Source organism: Myodes glareolus, chromosome 1 (assembly GCF_982192425.1).
Source record: "Myodes glareolus chromosome 1, mMyoGla1.1, whole genome shotgun sequence".
In the NCBI taxonomy this organism is placed as follows: Eukaryota; Metazoa; Chordata; class Mammalia; order Rodentia; family Cricetidae; genus Myodes; species Myodes glareolus.
In genome coordinates, this window is record NC_142026.1 from 127789634 (window position 1) to 127805153 (window position 15520).

The 15520-nt window shown below is 45.4% G+C and overlaps 1 protein-coding gene across 11 annotated transcripts in view; it reads left to right on the forward strand.

Moving 5' to 3' along the window:
- Positions 1–15520, forward strand: part of Plekhg1 (pleckstrin homology and RhoGEF domain containing G1) — a 213637-nt gene that overhangs the window by 111744 nt on the left and 86373 nt on the right. For 2 of the 11 annotated variants that reach the window (XM_085688141.2, XM_085688148.2), the window contains exon 1: positions 8050–8203. The exons of 7 other annotated variants lie outside the window; for them this stretch is intronic. In XM_085688141.2, the coding sequence (XP_085544267.2) occupies positions 8116–8203 (88 nt within the window). In that variant the 5' untranslated portion in view covers positions 8050–8115. Of the gene's footprint in view, positions 1–8049; positions 8236–13299; positions 13417–15520 lie in introns of those variants that run through there. 2 more of the 11 variants (XM_085688154.2, XM_085688180.2) reach the window with 2 other exon arrangements.

Genomic DNA, 15520 nt, shown 5'->3' on the forward strand with positions numbered 1-15520 from the left:
TGTTTCTTATATCCACATCCCTTCGTGGAAACCCTGAGCACAATAAATTTTGATGAAATTTTTGATTTTCATGCATTTGTAGGATAAGAGACTCATGTATAATGAAGTAATGGAAAAGGATGCAATATTTAGTGTCCGTTATTACAGTGAATATTCCTCCCAGTGTCAAGATTCCCTCTCTCACCTCTCTCACCAAATCTTTCCATAACAGGAAGGGGGAATAATTATGGTTCTCTGTTGACATTTTGTCTGAAGTCACAAGTGAGGCTTTCCTTGTTTTTAACATTTCATTTCCACGTGGCTTATGCAGTGACGGGAGATTAACTGGGCCTTCCTGGGTCGCACCGATGGGGATTTCCAAAACCGCTAAGCAAGCCTACAGTGCAGTGCCCAGATGTACCCACATGTGCAGTGCAGGGTCACAGGTCATGGGCCAGGAAAATTATAGAAAGAGAAGGGGACAAGATATGCAGGTCTTCAGTTGATACTTTGCTCAGCTTCTCATGGGGAAAAGGGTGATCCTTGGCTCCTCCTGGGCCTATGGGAACAGATGAAGGACAAACTTGATCAGCTCACCTGTCACTGCCATTGGTACGGAGACAGGACCTTGCTTTCCTCCCTCTACACCCAACCGCACCTCCTGAGGTCTCTGTTCCAAGATACTGCAGACTACCAATCTCTCTGGAGGAGTTGTCCTGGTGGCCACCAAAACTCTGAACAGGCTTCTGACCCTCACAGTCTTCTCTTTATGGGAACTAGTCCCTCTGTTCTTCCACTAGACAAGCATACACCATGGCTAAGTTGACGACAGTATCACTGTCATAGTATTCCTGTGTTTTCTTTGATTTTTCCCTGTTTAACTACCAGTCTCTTCTTTCTCTGTGGGCTACTCACAGACTTCCAGGTTGCCTGGGAGCCAGTTTAGCGCACCGTGTACTCCAGAAATGAGTGCTTCCCCTGACCCTCAAGACCTGTGCTCATTCTGCCTGCCATGCTGCCTCCTTCTCCCTGCGCCTCCCAGGCTCCCAGCGCTCTCACTGTTATCACACGAGCTCCTTGGTAGCGTCACCCCAGCCTCCCACACAGAATCTCTCATATGCACCTAAATAAAAACTCGATGCCACTTTTAGATATTGTCAGAATTCTCTTTCCAGGGGACACATCCGCCAGACAGCCCACTGAGCGAGTAAACTCGAGTGGGAAGAGCTACAGAGAGTCTTCCCGTCTCGCTCACCAGGCCTGTGGGGGTCACCTTGTTAGAGCGACTTTGTGTTAGCCATCATACCTGGTGGCACTTGAAGGATATGAACTCCTTGAAGAACGCTGAGTCAACCACACCTTTTGTCTTCTAAGAGCATCACTTTGGTTTGTGGGCTGTGTCCAACACAGCTCCAGGGACTGACTGGGAGGAAAGGCAGAGAAGAAAAGCCAAACACGGAACATACAGAAAAGCTGGGGCTGGGTAGTCTGGGCCCTCTGATGGAGAAGCTACATTCCCCCCTGGACATTCAGCATGTTTATTATGTGCAGCTGAACAGAGAGGTGAGGTTGCTTCATACAGCTGCACAAGGAGGTGTGGTTATTGCATCCAGACAAACAAGGCAGCAGAGTCATTATATGCACCGGAACAAGGAGGCTGGTTGAGCTCATTACCATAGGAGCAGTCTCTATAGGGAGCAGTCTTAAGGCTGTACACATCCGGGGTGGGGGGAAATCTACAGTGGACATATTCTACACCCACTAGCAACAGTGGGGACTGCTTTGTCATTTTCCTAAGAATCTAAGACACTGGGGTCCTTGATATGGCTGTGCCCATGTCAACAGCACACATTACCCACTCAGGACTTCCTCTGCTGCCTACATATGTGTTCTCATGTTTTGTTTTGTTTTGATTGTGTTTCCCTGACTGTCCTGGAACTTGCTCTGTAGGTGAGGCTGACTTCCAACTCACAGAGACCCACCTGCCTTCCGAATACTGGGATTACAGGCATGTGCCACCACCGCCCGGCTTGTTTTGTTTAATTTTTGAAACAGTTATGGTAGCTCAGGCTGGCCTCCTGTTCAGCTTCCTAGTGCTTAGGAGCATAAATTTTGCAGTTGTATAGTTGGTTCAATTTCTTTTTTAAGGATTTACTTGGGAGGAGGGGTTGCATGCCACATGTGTGTGGGTGCCTATGAAGACCGGAAGAGAACATTGGATTCCTCAGATCTGGAGTTACAGGTGGTTGTGAGGTGCCCAGTGTCAGTTTTGGGAGTCCAACTCATGTCCTCTAGAAGAGCATCAACTGCCCTGCACCCCCTGAGCCATCTTTCCAGTCTCTGATAGTTCAGCGTCTGCATTTTTGCCATCCCAAGGCTCTACACAGCAGGGGCTTTGTTGGGATGGAGCCACAAACTGTGACAGTGCCCCTGTGCTGAAAGGAACTCTTTTTAATCTCCAGTATCGTGTGGTTTCAGAGCGCCATTTTGCAGAAGGCAGGAGGATGGGAGGAAGCAGCAAAGCTGGACCCGAGTCCCAGAGATGTTGACTCTCAGATGATGTCACAGCTTTGGTGCAGTGGCTCTTAGCCTTCCTAGTGCTGCCACCCTTAATGCAGTTCCTCGTGCTGCGGTGACCCCCAGCCAGAAGATTAGTTTCATTGCTACTGCATAACTGTCATTTTGCTACTGTTATGAATTGTGATGCAAATGTCTGTGTTTTCCAATAATGGTCTTAGGCAACCCACATGAAAGGGTCATTCGACCCTCAAAGTGGTCATAACCCATAGGTTGAGAACTGCTGCTTTAGAGGGAGTTTTGTCCTTGCTAATAGTTCAATTAGGCTGTCCAATTCCCCCCTTTTTAATGGGGAATTTAATTCAGTCTCTCTATACAAAGATCCCATGTTCTTGCTTCAGGCATCAGTTTATGGTTATCTATATTGGTGGGATCACTTTTAGGATGGTCTGTGGAGCTTTTAGTTCGGGATCCCAGCACATCACCCAGAATCATGGAATCTTCGATTCACAACCTTTGGGGAAATGTTTTTAAATGCTGGAAAGTTCAGATCGCTCATCTTAGTAGTTGAGGTGGACTTGGGATCAAAGAGATGTTAGTTAGCCACTCAGCCATAGTGACAGAGATGTCCAGGAGAGTTGAGATCCCACACATTCAACCCCAAATCTCGGCTCCTTTCCATATCTCCTTTCATGAGCAATAAGTGAGGACTTTGATTGTACAAAGTAAGTTCAGCTTTGGGGAAGTTTTGTTTTACTAAATCAGCAGGGTGATGACCAGCAGTCACTGCGTGGAGTGACTTAATCCACTGAGGCTCACCGTTTTGCTATAACTAATTCATATACACCCCTAAGTCAGTGTTTTGTTCAAAACCATATTGACAACTCGACAATTGTCTCTGGCTTCAGGTCCCCTACTAAGCTCTTGAGTGGCCTTGTCACCTCCCCCTCCATCATCAGCCCATTCTTTTGCGACTCCGTCTTTTAGGTCACTGTTCATTTTCCTCTGACTGTGCCTAACGAAAGTGCTGGGTAAGGAAATTTCCTTTGTGGTTTTTATTATGAAAAGACCCCATCCCACTGGCCAGACAGTAACTGAGTCATGGTTACTGTCCATGCAGCTCTGCCAAGGGTTAGAATACCAGAAAAGACGTACATACAGATGAGAGGAGAGGATCACTCTGGAGTGGGGAAGGACAGCCTCTAAGCGGGGAACTGTTAGAACAAGCGTTGTCGCTAATTGTGCGGTGTAACTGTGTGGTGTTTACACACAAGAGAAAAGCCTAGGTTGGGTGATCACCGTGTGTGAGCAGGGAATAAAGCATCCAGGACAGATGGGTCTTTTTTTTTTTTTATCCCACCTGGGTCTCCTACTGGATTCTTCTCCGGTTTCAGGTGTCAGTTCTCACATCCCTTCCTCAGGAAAGTCTCTCCAGATTGCTTTCCACAAGCCCCACCCCTTCTTCTGTGTGGGACACGTGTGCCTCCCTCACCCAGGGCACTTCTCATAAGGTCACCTGCTCAGATGATGGTCTGAGTCTGGCTCCCTGGCCGAATTCTAGGCTCGCAGAGGACAGAATATTTATTACCTAGATGTTCTTTTTAGAAATGGTATCTTCGGTATTTTATAGTAGTAATCCGGCCCAAGGACTGTGATGATTCTAAAGAAGACCTATAGTGGAAACGACGGGAAAGCTTGAGACCCATGGGGAAGGTGACCAGTGGAGAATTTAGAGAGAATATCCCAGGATCCCCAGAGTCCAAGGGTGCAAAGTCTCCTCCTTGTTCCTTACTGCGAAACCCCGCCTCCAGGGTAGTTTCTAGTAAATATGTGTATTGAGAAGTAAATATGCATAGAAGTCTGAGAGTAAATCTCCAGTAACAAAAGAATTGCATGAGGAGACACAGGGCTGCTTTTAGTTTTTCCTGTCGCGGTGGGCTTCGGCCCACTGTGAAAATACTTTAAGTCTACAGCTGAAGACTGGGAAAAGGGCTTAGTCAATAAAGTGCTTGCCATGAAAGCATGAAGATCTGAATTAAAATCTCTAGGACCAAGGTAAATAGCCAGCACGTAGGTGCACACCTTTAATCCCAACCTAAGCAGTTATAATCCTAGCCCTGAGAAGGGGGAGACAGGAACATCCTCCATAGAGTTTACTTGCCAGCTGATCCTCCTGAGTCAATGAGTTCTGGATTGAGTGAGATACCTTGACTCAAAAAAAAAAAAAAGTGGTTATCAATAGAGGAAGGCTCAAAACTGACCTCTGACTTCAACATGCTCTCGCACATACATGTGAACGTGTGCACGTGCATACCCACATATGCACACAAACACACCAAAGGGCCTGTGAGATGCCTTCACAGGTAAAGATGCTTGCTGCCCAGCCTTACAGGATGGATTCAATCCTTGGGACCAACAAGGTAGAAAGAAAGAAAGAATTAATTCCTGCAAGATTTTATCTCATCTCCACATAGACTCCATAGCACAGGTGTCCCAACCCCATACACACACACACAATCTATAGAAAGAGGAGGAGGAAGAGGAGGAGGAAAAAAAAACACAAACTTAGAACTGTCTCCAAGTTGGCAGGTAACCTGAGCAGGGATAGAAGGCCTAGTAAATACCAGGATCCTAGCAGTAGACTGGACACTCATGGTGAGAGATAAGTGGCCATCCAATCCCCAGATGGGAAGTTGTATTAGAATACCCTAACAGTACTTTCCCCATACTGATAGGACATTATCAAAGGTTTATAGACTATCTATCTGTTTGTCTGTCTATATTCTGCTGGAAAATAAGCTCCAGGAGGGCAAGATTCTTACTGCTTCATTCTCCCCTATGTCCCTAGTACCTGAGGTAATACCCAGCCCATGGTAGCATCTCCCAAAGTACCAGGTGAGTCACTGCTACGTGATGAGGTAGCAAACATGAAATATATTCATGACGTTAAACATTTTACTTCATTAACTAGACTCGCGCGAGCCATTAGTTTGAAACACTGCCATTTGGGTTAGACCTCAGAGTAAAAACCAAGGGGTATTCTGAATAAGCCCATGAACGCAGACTGCAATCAATCTTTCAGACCAAGGATTTCTGAATTAGTGTGTGTCAGCCCAGGAGCTACAAGACACTGGACTCACCCACCTGGTTCACAGGAGGCTGGTTCACATGAAGGCTTCCTCCTTAGAGAGGTGGCTGTGCTTAAGGGGACCTGGCCAGAGATGCTACAGCAGGAACAACAAGACAGCCACAGCTAAGACCTTCGCCTCTGATGGAGACAAACCAGGGGGACTCGAGAAGATCCAAGGAGCAACATCAAGTAAAGAGAGGTCCCCAAGAGGACCAGAATCATGGAGGAACCTCTCAGAAGTGGTAACTGTTGAACGTCAGACTCTAGATACATGATCGAATGGAATGAATGCCCCCATTTCCCTCTCCTCTTGTATCATACTACTGGTGCTTCCAAACAGCTAAACCTGCCTTGGACACCCAAAAGAAACAAAGCAGGTATTTTACCTCTAGGGACAAAATAGGGTCCTGGAAAATTGGGAGTGAGATGGAAGTGTGTTCAGCGCATAAGGATTGCCATCATGTGAGTTTATTTTGTCCCCCTTGAATTATAATTATAATTGTGCCAATAAACATATTCATTTATAAAAATGTGAAGACAAGATCCTAGTGGGAAGCAAAAGAGCTGGCTCCTAGCCCCACCTCAGCAAAGACTAATATTTATATGTGGCCTCCTTCCCCCTTCTTTTTCCTCTTCTTTCTTATATTTGCAAAAGGATTTGATGGGTTTTATTCAGGATGAACCACAATAAATTTGGCTACACTTGTTTTGGTACCTAATTAAGGCTGGCCTGTCTTGGAACAGAGTTTGTTCTCTCTCTCTCTCTCTCTCTCTCTCTCTCTCTCTCTCTCTCTCTCTCTGTCTCTCTCTCTCCTTGCCTTTGTTCTGCTACTATAAACAAGTTACTTCATGTGCCCCTGTGGGAACTGGGATGAGGCAAGCACCGGGGCTCCCAGAAACTTTCAGCAAGTTTGACTCCCTCAGCTTGGATCCCAAGTCATTAAATATAAGATGAAAGATGAGCCAGTTTATTCTGTGAGATCGCAGTGGGAAGAATGGGGGAAGACAACATAGCAGAGCTGGAGTTTACTGTTCAGAGGACGTCTCTCTTTCTTTCAATATCACTTGAAGGGCAGTTTGAGGACCTAGGGGAGAGAGCAAACATATATAGTCACGATTGTTTCTGTCTGCAGCGCCCCTCACAGCCGGCTGGCTGGCTGGCACATACCACACTTGTCATTATGTATTTGAGGCTTGTTCCATCCTGCTTGACAAAAGCTCCATGAAGGAGAAACTGGTGTCCAGGATCAGCCTCCAGTGTGGAGCCTGGGGCTTAGTGGCTGCCTCTAAGAGAAGGCAAGAGGAAGAGTTGTCAGGCTGTTGCTATGTAGATTTCTCTGTCTTCTGGATGTCAAAGATCAGTTCGCCATGGTAACACATGGGCAATTCAGATTGTTGTAGTCATATGCCCGGATCAGTAGTCTCTGTTGTCGCCTTTAATTTAAAACAAAATCCCACGAAGAGTGGAGTCATCTCCACTGCCTCGGGAGTAAGCGCTGCTTTCCTTGAGGAGATGTTGCTTCTGGCCTGGTACACACTCTGCCTGAGGGGGATGGTTCCGATGGTCCAGATCAGACGAATATGCACGCCAACATCCCTCTCTAGTTCTAGAGATTATACCGCGTCCTCTGAGATGAATTCATGTGCTCACAGGCTGTGCATCATAGAGGTCCTCACCCCTGTGTTGTTCTTAGTTTGGGGGCAAGATTTAGAGGGACACCCCCACCCCGAGGGTGTGGCGGCCCCCATTCCTCGAAGTGACATGAGCAGAGGTGAAGGATCTGAATGGGCTTCTGTACCGATTTAAATTGGTCCCAAGCTGTTTGTCAGTGTCTCCCTGCAACGGTATACCCTCCCCTCTGATGCTTTGATAACTGCCTCTGAAGCCACCATCATCTGGGACTGTGCAACAGCTGGAAACAGCTGGCCTCAAGTCTTCCGGTCACCCCAGTGCACCCAGGGAGCTGTGCTGGCAAGGAGAGGGGAAAGCTAGTAAACGGGGGTGGCTTATTCTGCTGGGGTGTGAAGATGACAGTTGCTCTGAAGCTGGAAGTGTTCTTCTTTATTAGAGTTCCAGAAGTAGAACGGTGGGGTTTCAGCTGCACACCCAAGTCCCTCCTCAAATCCAAGTGCATTGTGGCAGTGTTCGCGAATGTATAGACAGTACGGCATGCCTCTGGCTAGGAATGGATGTGATGTGTGTTATCTCCTGGGGAGGGGAGGTGTGTGTCTCAAAGCCAGCTACGTTCTGCAGGGATGATTCTTCCATTGTGCTTTGCACAGAGTCCTCCTGGGTGTCCTTAAAGATGGGACTGATAGGTGGTTGAAAGCAAGAAGCTATTTGTAACATATTTGCTTGCTCGCTATCTAAAAGCTGCTCAGTTCAGAAATAGCCAAGGCTTGATTTGGCTGCTCTGGAGAACAAAGGCCAATGTTCTAACCAAAGGAGGGTGCCGCAGAGAGCTCAGGCTTGTCCTGAGCACAGAGACATGAGCGGGCAGAGGAAGACCTGCATCAGGGCAAGATTTGAGTCTGGAGTCAGGTTGGCTCACCCAATTCCCTGCATGACTGACCATGGTAGGAATATGAATTCTAAATGAATTGGGAGGGTGGGTTGTACAAACCTGTGGGGTTTTTGGGGTGGGGGGAGTGAGTGCTGTGTATTATTATTTTTTTTTTTTTGCTTAGATTCTTTTTTCTTTGTTTTTGTTGTTTTGTATTTTTGTTTTTTGCTTTTGCTTGTTTTTTAAAGACAGTTTCACTGTGTGGCCCTGGCTGTCCTGGAACTTGTTCTGTAGACCAGGTTGGCCTTGAACTCAGAGATCCACCCGCCTCTGTCTCCTCAGTGCTGGAATTAAAGGTGTGCGCCACTACTGTCAGCTGCGGAGCTGTTGGCTCAGATTCTTATGATCATTCCTCAGGTCTTACATGTAGTGCAGCGTGAAGCACAGGCCTGGAGGAGAAACTAGGCTTTTCCGTTGATTGACGTGAGTGACTAGTGTGTGTGATTCAGTTTCTCTTGGTAGAAATTGTCCTCCAGTTGCAAACAGAGATAACTCATATTTCTCTGATAGTCAAATGCTTAACTTCCACCTTAAACCGCTGTGTCTTCTGCAGAGAGTAAATACTTTCTAAATTGGTAGAAACAAAGTAGGATGCCCTTGAATTCATTTCGCTTTACAAATAACCCTTTGAAAAGAAAATTGTCGGGTCAGCCTCTTTGACCAGGGATGCTGTCAAGCACCTGTGTAACCACCATAAGGCACATTTGTCGCTAGTGATGTTTTCTGGGCTTAGAATGTAGGCAGCGCGTGTATCGATTTTCCATTGGTATCTGCAGGGCAGAGGGTATTTGTTCATTACCATTGACTCTTGGAAGCAAGTCTGTGTGTCCCTCGAAGGGAGCCTTAGCAGATGTGGGCTGGAATACACCATTGACCTTGGTGTTTCTCTCTCTCTCTCTCTCTCTCTCTCTCTCTCTCTCTCTCTCTCTCTCTCTCTCTCTCTCTTCCTTTTTGTCCTCCTGTGATGCACTCAGAAAATGTAACACTGTCTACTTTGCCTCTGTGCCAAAGGAAAAGTTCTAATAGACTAAACATAAGTTGGGACTGTTTTGTGAAAGCCTGTGTATCAGAAAAAGTTGGCTTGCCCGTTGTCTTAGAAAATGGAACATAATGGCAATATCTAAAACCAATCGAAAGCCTCCCCAACATTCAGCGGCTCTGCTTTCCGTAGAGACCATGGCAGACGCTTTTAACCATCTCCTGAAATTCCCAGCACTTCTATATCTAAAACTATAATGCAACTTTCTAAATTGGTCTGATCCTGTATGATTTGAGACCAAACCCCTTTCTTGCGTCCCCCAACACATGCCACCTCCTCTTCTACCATCTCTGGGGCATCCAATGTCTAGCTTCTTGGTGCTGTTGGCTGGCTTCAGAGTTGCCGAAGTGTCTCAATGTGGCCTTCTTGAAGCTCCTACCGCAGTGTTGCCCGCATTCTCCCTTTCGTTATCCCAACACAACTACACCAAACCATTGTGGTCTCTTTCCTAATACCCCATGATAGTTCTTAGAAGAATGGGCAAGCTGATTCGTGGCCCAAGGGCAATGACCTGATGGTCCTTCCAGGGGGTTCTTCCCAGTTCTCACTTATGACTTTTACCTATACCAAGAAAGACTTGATGTGTTTTTTTAATGTATGTGTCTATGTGTATGTTCCTGTATGAGTTCATATGCAGGGGATGTCAGAGGACCACATTGGCTGTCATTTCCCAGATACCTTTCACCTTTTGTTTGGCCTGAAACTTCACCAAGAGGGCCAGGGTAGCTGGCCAGTGAAGTGTGGGAATCCACCAGCCTCCTCCTCCTTCCAGCTCATCGTCACCACGAAGATAACGTGTGTGTCTGTGGGTTCTGGGGACTGAACTCGGTCCTCATGCTTGCAAAGCAAACACTTTACTGACAGAGCCATCTCCCTAGCCCAGGAGTGAATTTCTAACACAGGTTATGCACCCCTAATCTGAAATCTGGCGGTGAAACCAGAAAACCACAAGAGCTGAAAACATTTGGAGTACGTGAAGTCACAAACGGAAAATTCCAGATCACAAAACTTCATTTCATGCACCACAGTGTGGCAAATGTTGTCTGAAATTAACGTCAATCTGTGCACACAGGTGTATATGCTACGTAAAGAAGTGCATGTATCAACTTGTGCCCCATGCCAAAGATAGATAGATTAATGTATATACAAATATTTCGAAATCCAAAGAATTCTGAAACCCTACTGATCCTAAGATTTAGGCAAGACATAGTCAGCCTGTGGTGGGGTGCTAGACTATAGCGGACCCTAGGGAGGGTTTTAGTTTATCACTGGTAGAGACTTTCTCACCCTACTGACTTTCAGACCGTAAGTTTTTCTTTCTTGCTAGCTTGCATTCTGTTGCTATTGCTAGGTTTAGGTGTGTGAGTCTCCCGTGCTTCAGTTCCCCATTCCAGAAGACAAAGTGGGAAAGGTCCCCTTCTCTTGGTTGTATAACCAGGGCTGGCAGAGAATTGAAAAGGGCTGCTTTGCAGCAATGTGTCTTTATCCACTAGAGAGGACACATGTGTATTTACATGTGACCAAGCTCGCTGTGTTTGGAGAAAAAGTTTGCTGAGCAAGAACTGTCTCTTTACCTCGTGGCAGCACTGGTGAGTGACTTGGGCAGGAAAACTGACAAGGACAACAGTCCTGGTATCTTCGGTGTGTCAGCACAGAGGCCTTTCCCTGCTGTATGCACAGAAGGTGGAAAGATAGCCTTCTGAGAGCTGCTACCTGTCTGGTTAAGTGGTGTGTGCGCTGAGAAGGGCTGGAATGCAAAATCATTGTAGAGTTCCAGTGGAGCCCAGCTGGGCTGTAAGAAAACAGGAGGGGGGAGTGTGAAATGCCCCTGGCTTTTAAGATGTGATTTTTCTTTTCCTCCCCCTTCTTTTCCGCCCCGCTGTTAATTGTCCTTTGGCCCTCTGTGCTATGCATTTGTTAATCATTTTTGCAAAAATTGTGGTACTCGGATAAATACAAAGATACAAAATGTATCTTTGTATACATTTTGTATACAAAGATACAAAATGTGTGTGTGTGTGTGTGTGTGTGTGTGTCCTAGTCTGAGGGAAGAAACTTCTAATTTAAGAACTCCGATCCACAGTCCTTCAATCTCTTGATGCAGTTGGCTTCAGTTACTTGAGGGTAACTGATGTGAGAGGTGTTTGTCCAAGTTGGTGATCTTCAGAAAACAGGAATTGCCTATAACCTAGCACATGACTGTCTCATAGGAGTCACCTGGCCTGTACCGTCACTTCTGATCTGTCCTGCAGGGTCATCATTTGTCCCGTGGGTAAATGTAGCAAACTGCCTGCTGGCCACACACAGAGCAGCTAGACTGCAGTGTTTCCTTGTAACACTATGGCATCTCTCATACATATTCAAACAAAACAAAACAAACTCAGCAGCACGTTTGGGGAGGGGAGGATCCAAGGGCAGAAACATTTTATTAGAAGATAAAAGTAGTTAATCCGATATCTGAGGATATGCACAGAATTCATACGAGCCAGTAAGCACCTCTGTGTATTTGAGTCTGTGTAGGAGCTTAAAATCTGCAGTATGGGAAGGTTGCCTACCTCCTCCGGCTGTGAAAGTTTACGGAGGGGAGAGAAGAGAGAAAATGATTAGATATTGAGACTGCAGTGCCTGTGAGCATAGTATCTGTTTGACCAGTAGAACCCGTGCTGGAATGGGGTTGACTGTGGAGTTAGATGGAAACTTGGGAGATGGAGGCAAAGGGGGAAAAGTGGAAAAGAGGGTGCATCTGGGCACTGGTGTGGGGTGCTGATGAGGACAGAAGGTGGTCAGAAGGAAAGGTAAGACTGTTCCCACAGTCTAGGGGGTGGGGAGCTTCATCCCAGGCCTCCTAGACGAAGGATCCCCATCAATCTGGGGGATGTGAGAGAGTCATCATGGCAACACCGTGTCTCCCACACTTGCATTGCCCTCTGAAGGGCCAAGGGAAGAGGCCTGCGTAGGCTCAGGCTCATCCCAAGCAAATAGGCATTAAAACAAATTATCTTATTATGCTGTTAGCTTCAAATCACCTCATAGACGTGATAGAAATTGCTGTGTTAAAGATGATCTGTGGATGCTGGTTTTCATAACCACAGTTGAAGCCTTCGCTTTCAGTGGAATGTGCATTGGAAAGTGTCTGATCCTTTTAGATCGTTAAATTTAAGGCATCTACAGATCAGCAGAATCCAGTCTTGGGTTTAAATACATAAACATAAACCTTTATTGAAACTTTACCTCAAGATAAATGTATCATTTTGTTTCATTTTATTGTGTGCATATGTGTATATGTGTGTGTGTTTGTGAGATATGGTATCCTTAAAGACAAGTAGCCTTAGGGAGATTTAAAATCCCAAATAATTTGAAATCTAATTTACTGAAAGACAGGAATTAGATCATTCTGTATTTATTACTTAGCATTTATAAATATAAGACCACAGGGTTTAACTGTTTCCCCCAAAAAAAAATGCCCACACATTATGATTTTAGACATTTGCCTGCAGACAATTTTTTTTAGCTCTTGTTTAAAGTCCAGCACAAATGTATTCCTGTGTAATTCTGCTCCCTGAAATGAGTAATGTCTAACGAGCAGCCCAAGGTTACCCAGGGCGCCCTCAACTGGGTGTCAGCCGTGGATACCCCTTTAAAAGTTCTGCTAAAGTTGTGCGATTCACTTGCACACAAGCTTGCAAATCAGGAAGTGAACTTGAAAACATCTGACCTCCAAAGATCTCGCTCATTTTAATGTGGGGCTTGTGGAGAACCGTGGCCTGCCTGAGCCAAAAGGTAAAAGGCAAGGAGCTTTCAGACTGTGGGTTGCATTTGATGTGCATGAAAGAATGGAAGCGGTGGGGAGTCGCTCAGTGAAGTGTGCGCCTTCGCCTTACCCACAGTGGTGCCTATTGTCCTATTTCTCAATTGAATGATGTCATGTTTCATTTAAGGCCCTCAGTGATGCTGAAGTCTGTGGTCTGTGCACGAGGGGGAAAAGGCAGCCAGAAAGTTGCAAATCAGGTTTTTTTGTAAAGCCTTTGTGTGCTGGGTTTGAGAGATAAAAGCTGACTCATGCGATATTTCACTGGAAAGACGCGGCAGAGACTAGTAAAGGCTTCTTGTTTTACCTGACTGAGTGCCCAGTGCGGCCACGGCACCAGCTGGAGGCAGACAGCATGTTCGACCTCCGTGGAGGACAGGTAGGTGCTGGTGGAAGTGTTCCCAGGAAACTGATGCCAAGACACGCTTACCTTCCCTCTCCGAGCAGCTGAAGCTGCTGCAGCCACAGAAGTGGGAGAAACCCGCACAGGGAGTTTTCTTTACAACACTGCGCCAGGACAGACGCTCGACTCTAGGCAGCACACACGTCCCGTCGCAAACGCCATGCCCCGAAGTTATCTGACAATGGAATTCATCCCAATTACCGCCACCCCACCCCCTCGTCCACATTAACTGGTTTTTGTCTTGTTGGAGTTTCGCAGGACTTGGGTCTCTCCTTAAAGTTAGTTTGAACACTAGAGCGCTCGTGTTCTTGCTCCGAAGAGAAATTTCCAAGTGTGCCTTGAGTGCTCCACACTTTAATTTCTTTTCTTATTAAGGTTCTGGCAACCGAGCTGGGGGACAAAATGAATGCTTGCAGGCTTCACGCTTAGCTGTTGCAGCGATACAACTTCGGTTCAGACTCGCAGCAGCTGAAATGAAAAGGGAAATGCAATTCATGTTTGAGTGTTTTATGGGTAGAAAGTACTTTTGTTAAGAAATGACTGGGGTGGAGAGGAAGCTTGACTTTTTATTCGAGGTTACTATCTACTGGAGTCTAACTTTTTATTGTCTTATTGAGTATCTCAGCTTGGCGATGTTGACATTTTTAGGGGTGTATAGACTTTAATTTATCATGTATTGTGTATGAAAATCAAATTGTTTTCATTTGAAATGTTTACATATTTGATACGGGGGGTTGCGGTTTTAATGTCCTTAAGTAATTTGGAGAGATTTTGAAAGCTACAGTTGTTGAAGAAGAGAGATATTTTTTAGATAAACAGGGCAAGGAGAAAAGCTCCATCTCTACTTGGGAAAAATCATGCTAATATTTTACAATATATCCTTTTTGTAGCAATAAGTTAGTATCTGAAATTCAAAACTGAGATCACATTGTTCACATTTATTAGCCGTTCATCTTTCATTAGCCATGTATTCTGAATATACAGATTCCTCGACCTTTGTGGACATAGGAGAGCCTGACATTTAATTGTTTTACATTGTGCCTTCCAGAGATTTTATTTATTCTGACCTCTATTGTTAGGCATTTCAATTCTCCTCCCTCCCTTTTCATGAAGAAAGTGTTTAATGTGCTTTGGGGAGGGATTTATTTACTCTGAGTGTTATTGCTAGCCCTTTGGAATTCTCTCCTTTTTCCTCCTTTTTCTTTAAGAAAATGTTACTTGGCTTTGTGCCTCCTTCACTATTGTGCGGAGATGTTTGAGGACAGAGCGTGCTCCATCCAGATGAGGCTCATGTGTGTAACCGTTGGTCACTTTCTGCTTGAGTCCAGTGGTTTCATGCTAACAGGAAATGTACTTGTCTGCCTATGGCGAAGTCAGTGGTAAACTTTACTGACTAAATCCTGGCATCAATGCCGTACAGGACATTGTTAGCATGAGGTTAGCACGTGTGCCTGACTGCAGTTAGATATGAGCAGTGTGGATGTTAGCTAGTGACCTGCTGGTTACTTCAGGGTTGAAGTCACATGCAGAAGATTGTACAGGGCCTGGGAAAGCCATCTGGTCTAGCTACCTCACTTTCAGGGGATGAAACCAACAGTCGTGGTCAACTAAAATGGCATTGAACCAGAGCAAACACACACATGCTCAGACTGGACAAAAATATCATGTCATAATTTAATTTCTGCTCTACCCCTTGATCTCTGTCTGTATATGTAGTGGAACTAAATGCATACACACATGTACATGCACACACACATACAGCACACACCACCACACATACAGTGTAGTCTGTTGAGTACAGATACCAAGTGTTCTAGACAAGTAGCTAGGCTGTGTTCTTTATTTTCTCATCTCTAATCTTTCTGCTCTATAGTTCACCAAACCCTGCTGAATACAATTATCTAAGCTCTCTGAGGTTGGTTTAGTTCTTATTTTCTTTTCATAAAATCTTCTAAATATGATGAAACCATAAACTTTAAGGATTTTAACAGCAGACATTAAAGACAGTTTTGATGTAGATTTAAATTTTGGACAGTGAATCTGCTTGGGTAATCTTGCTGCAACTCAGATCCTTCCCAAA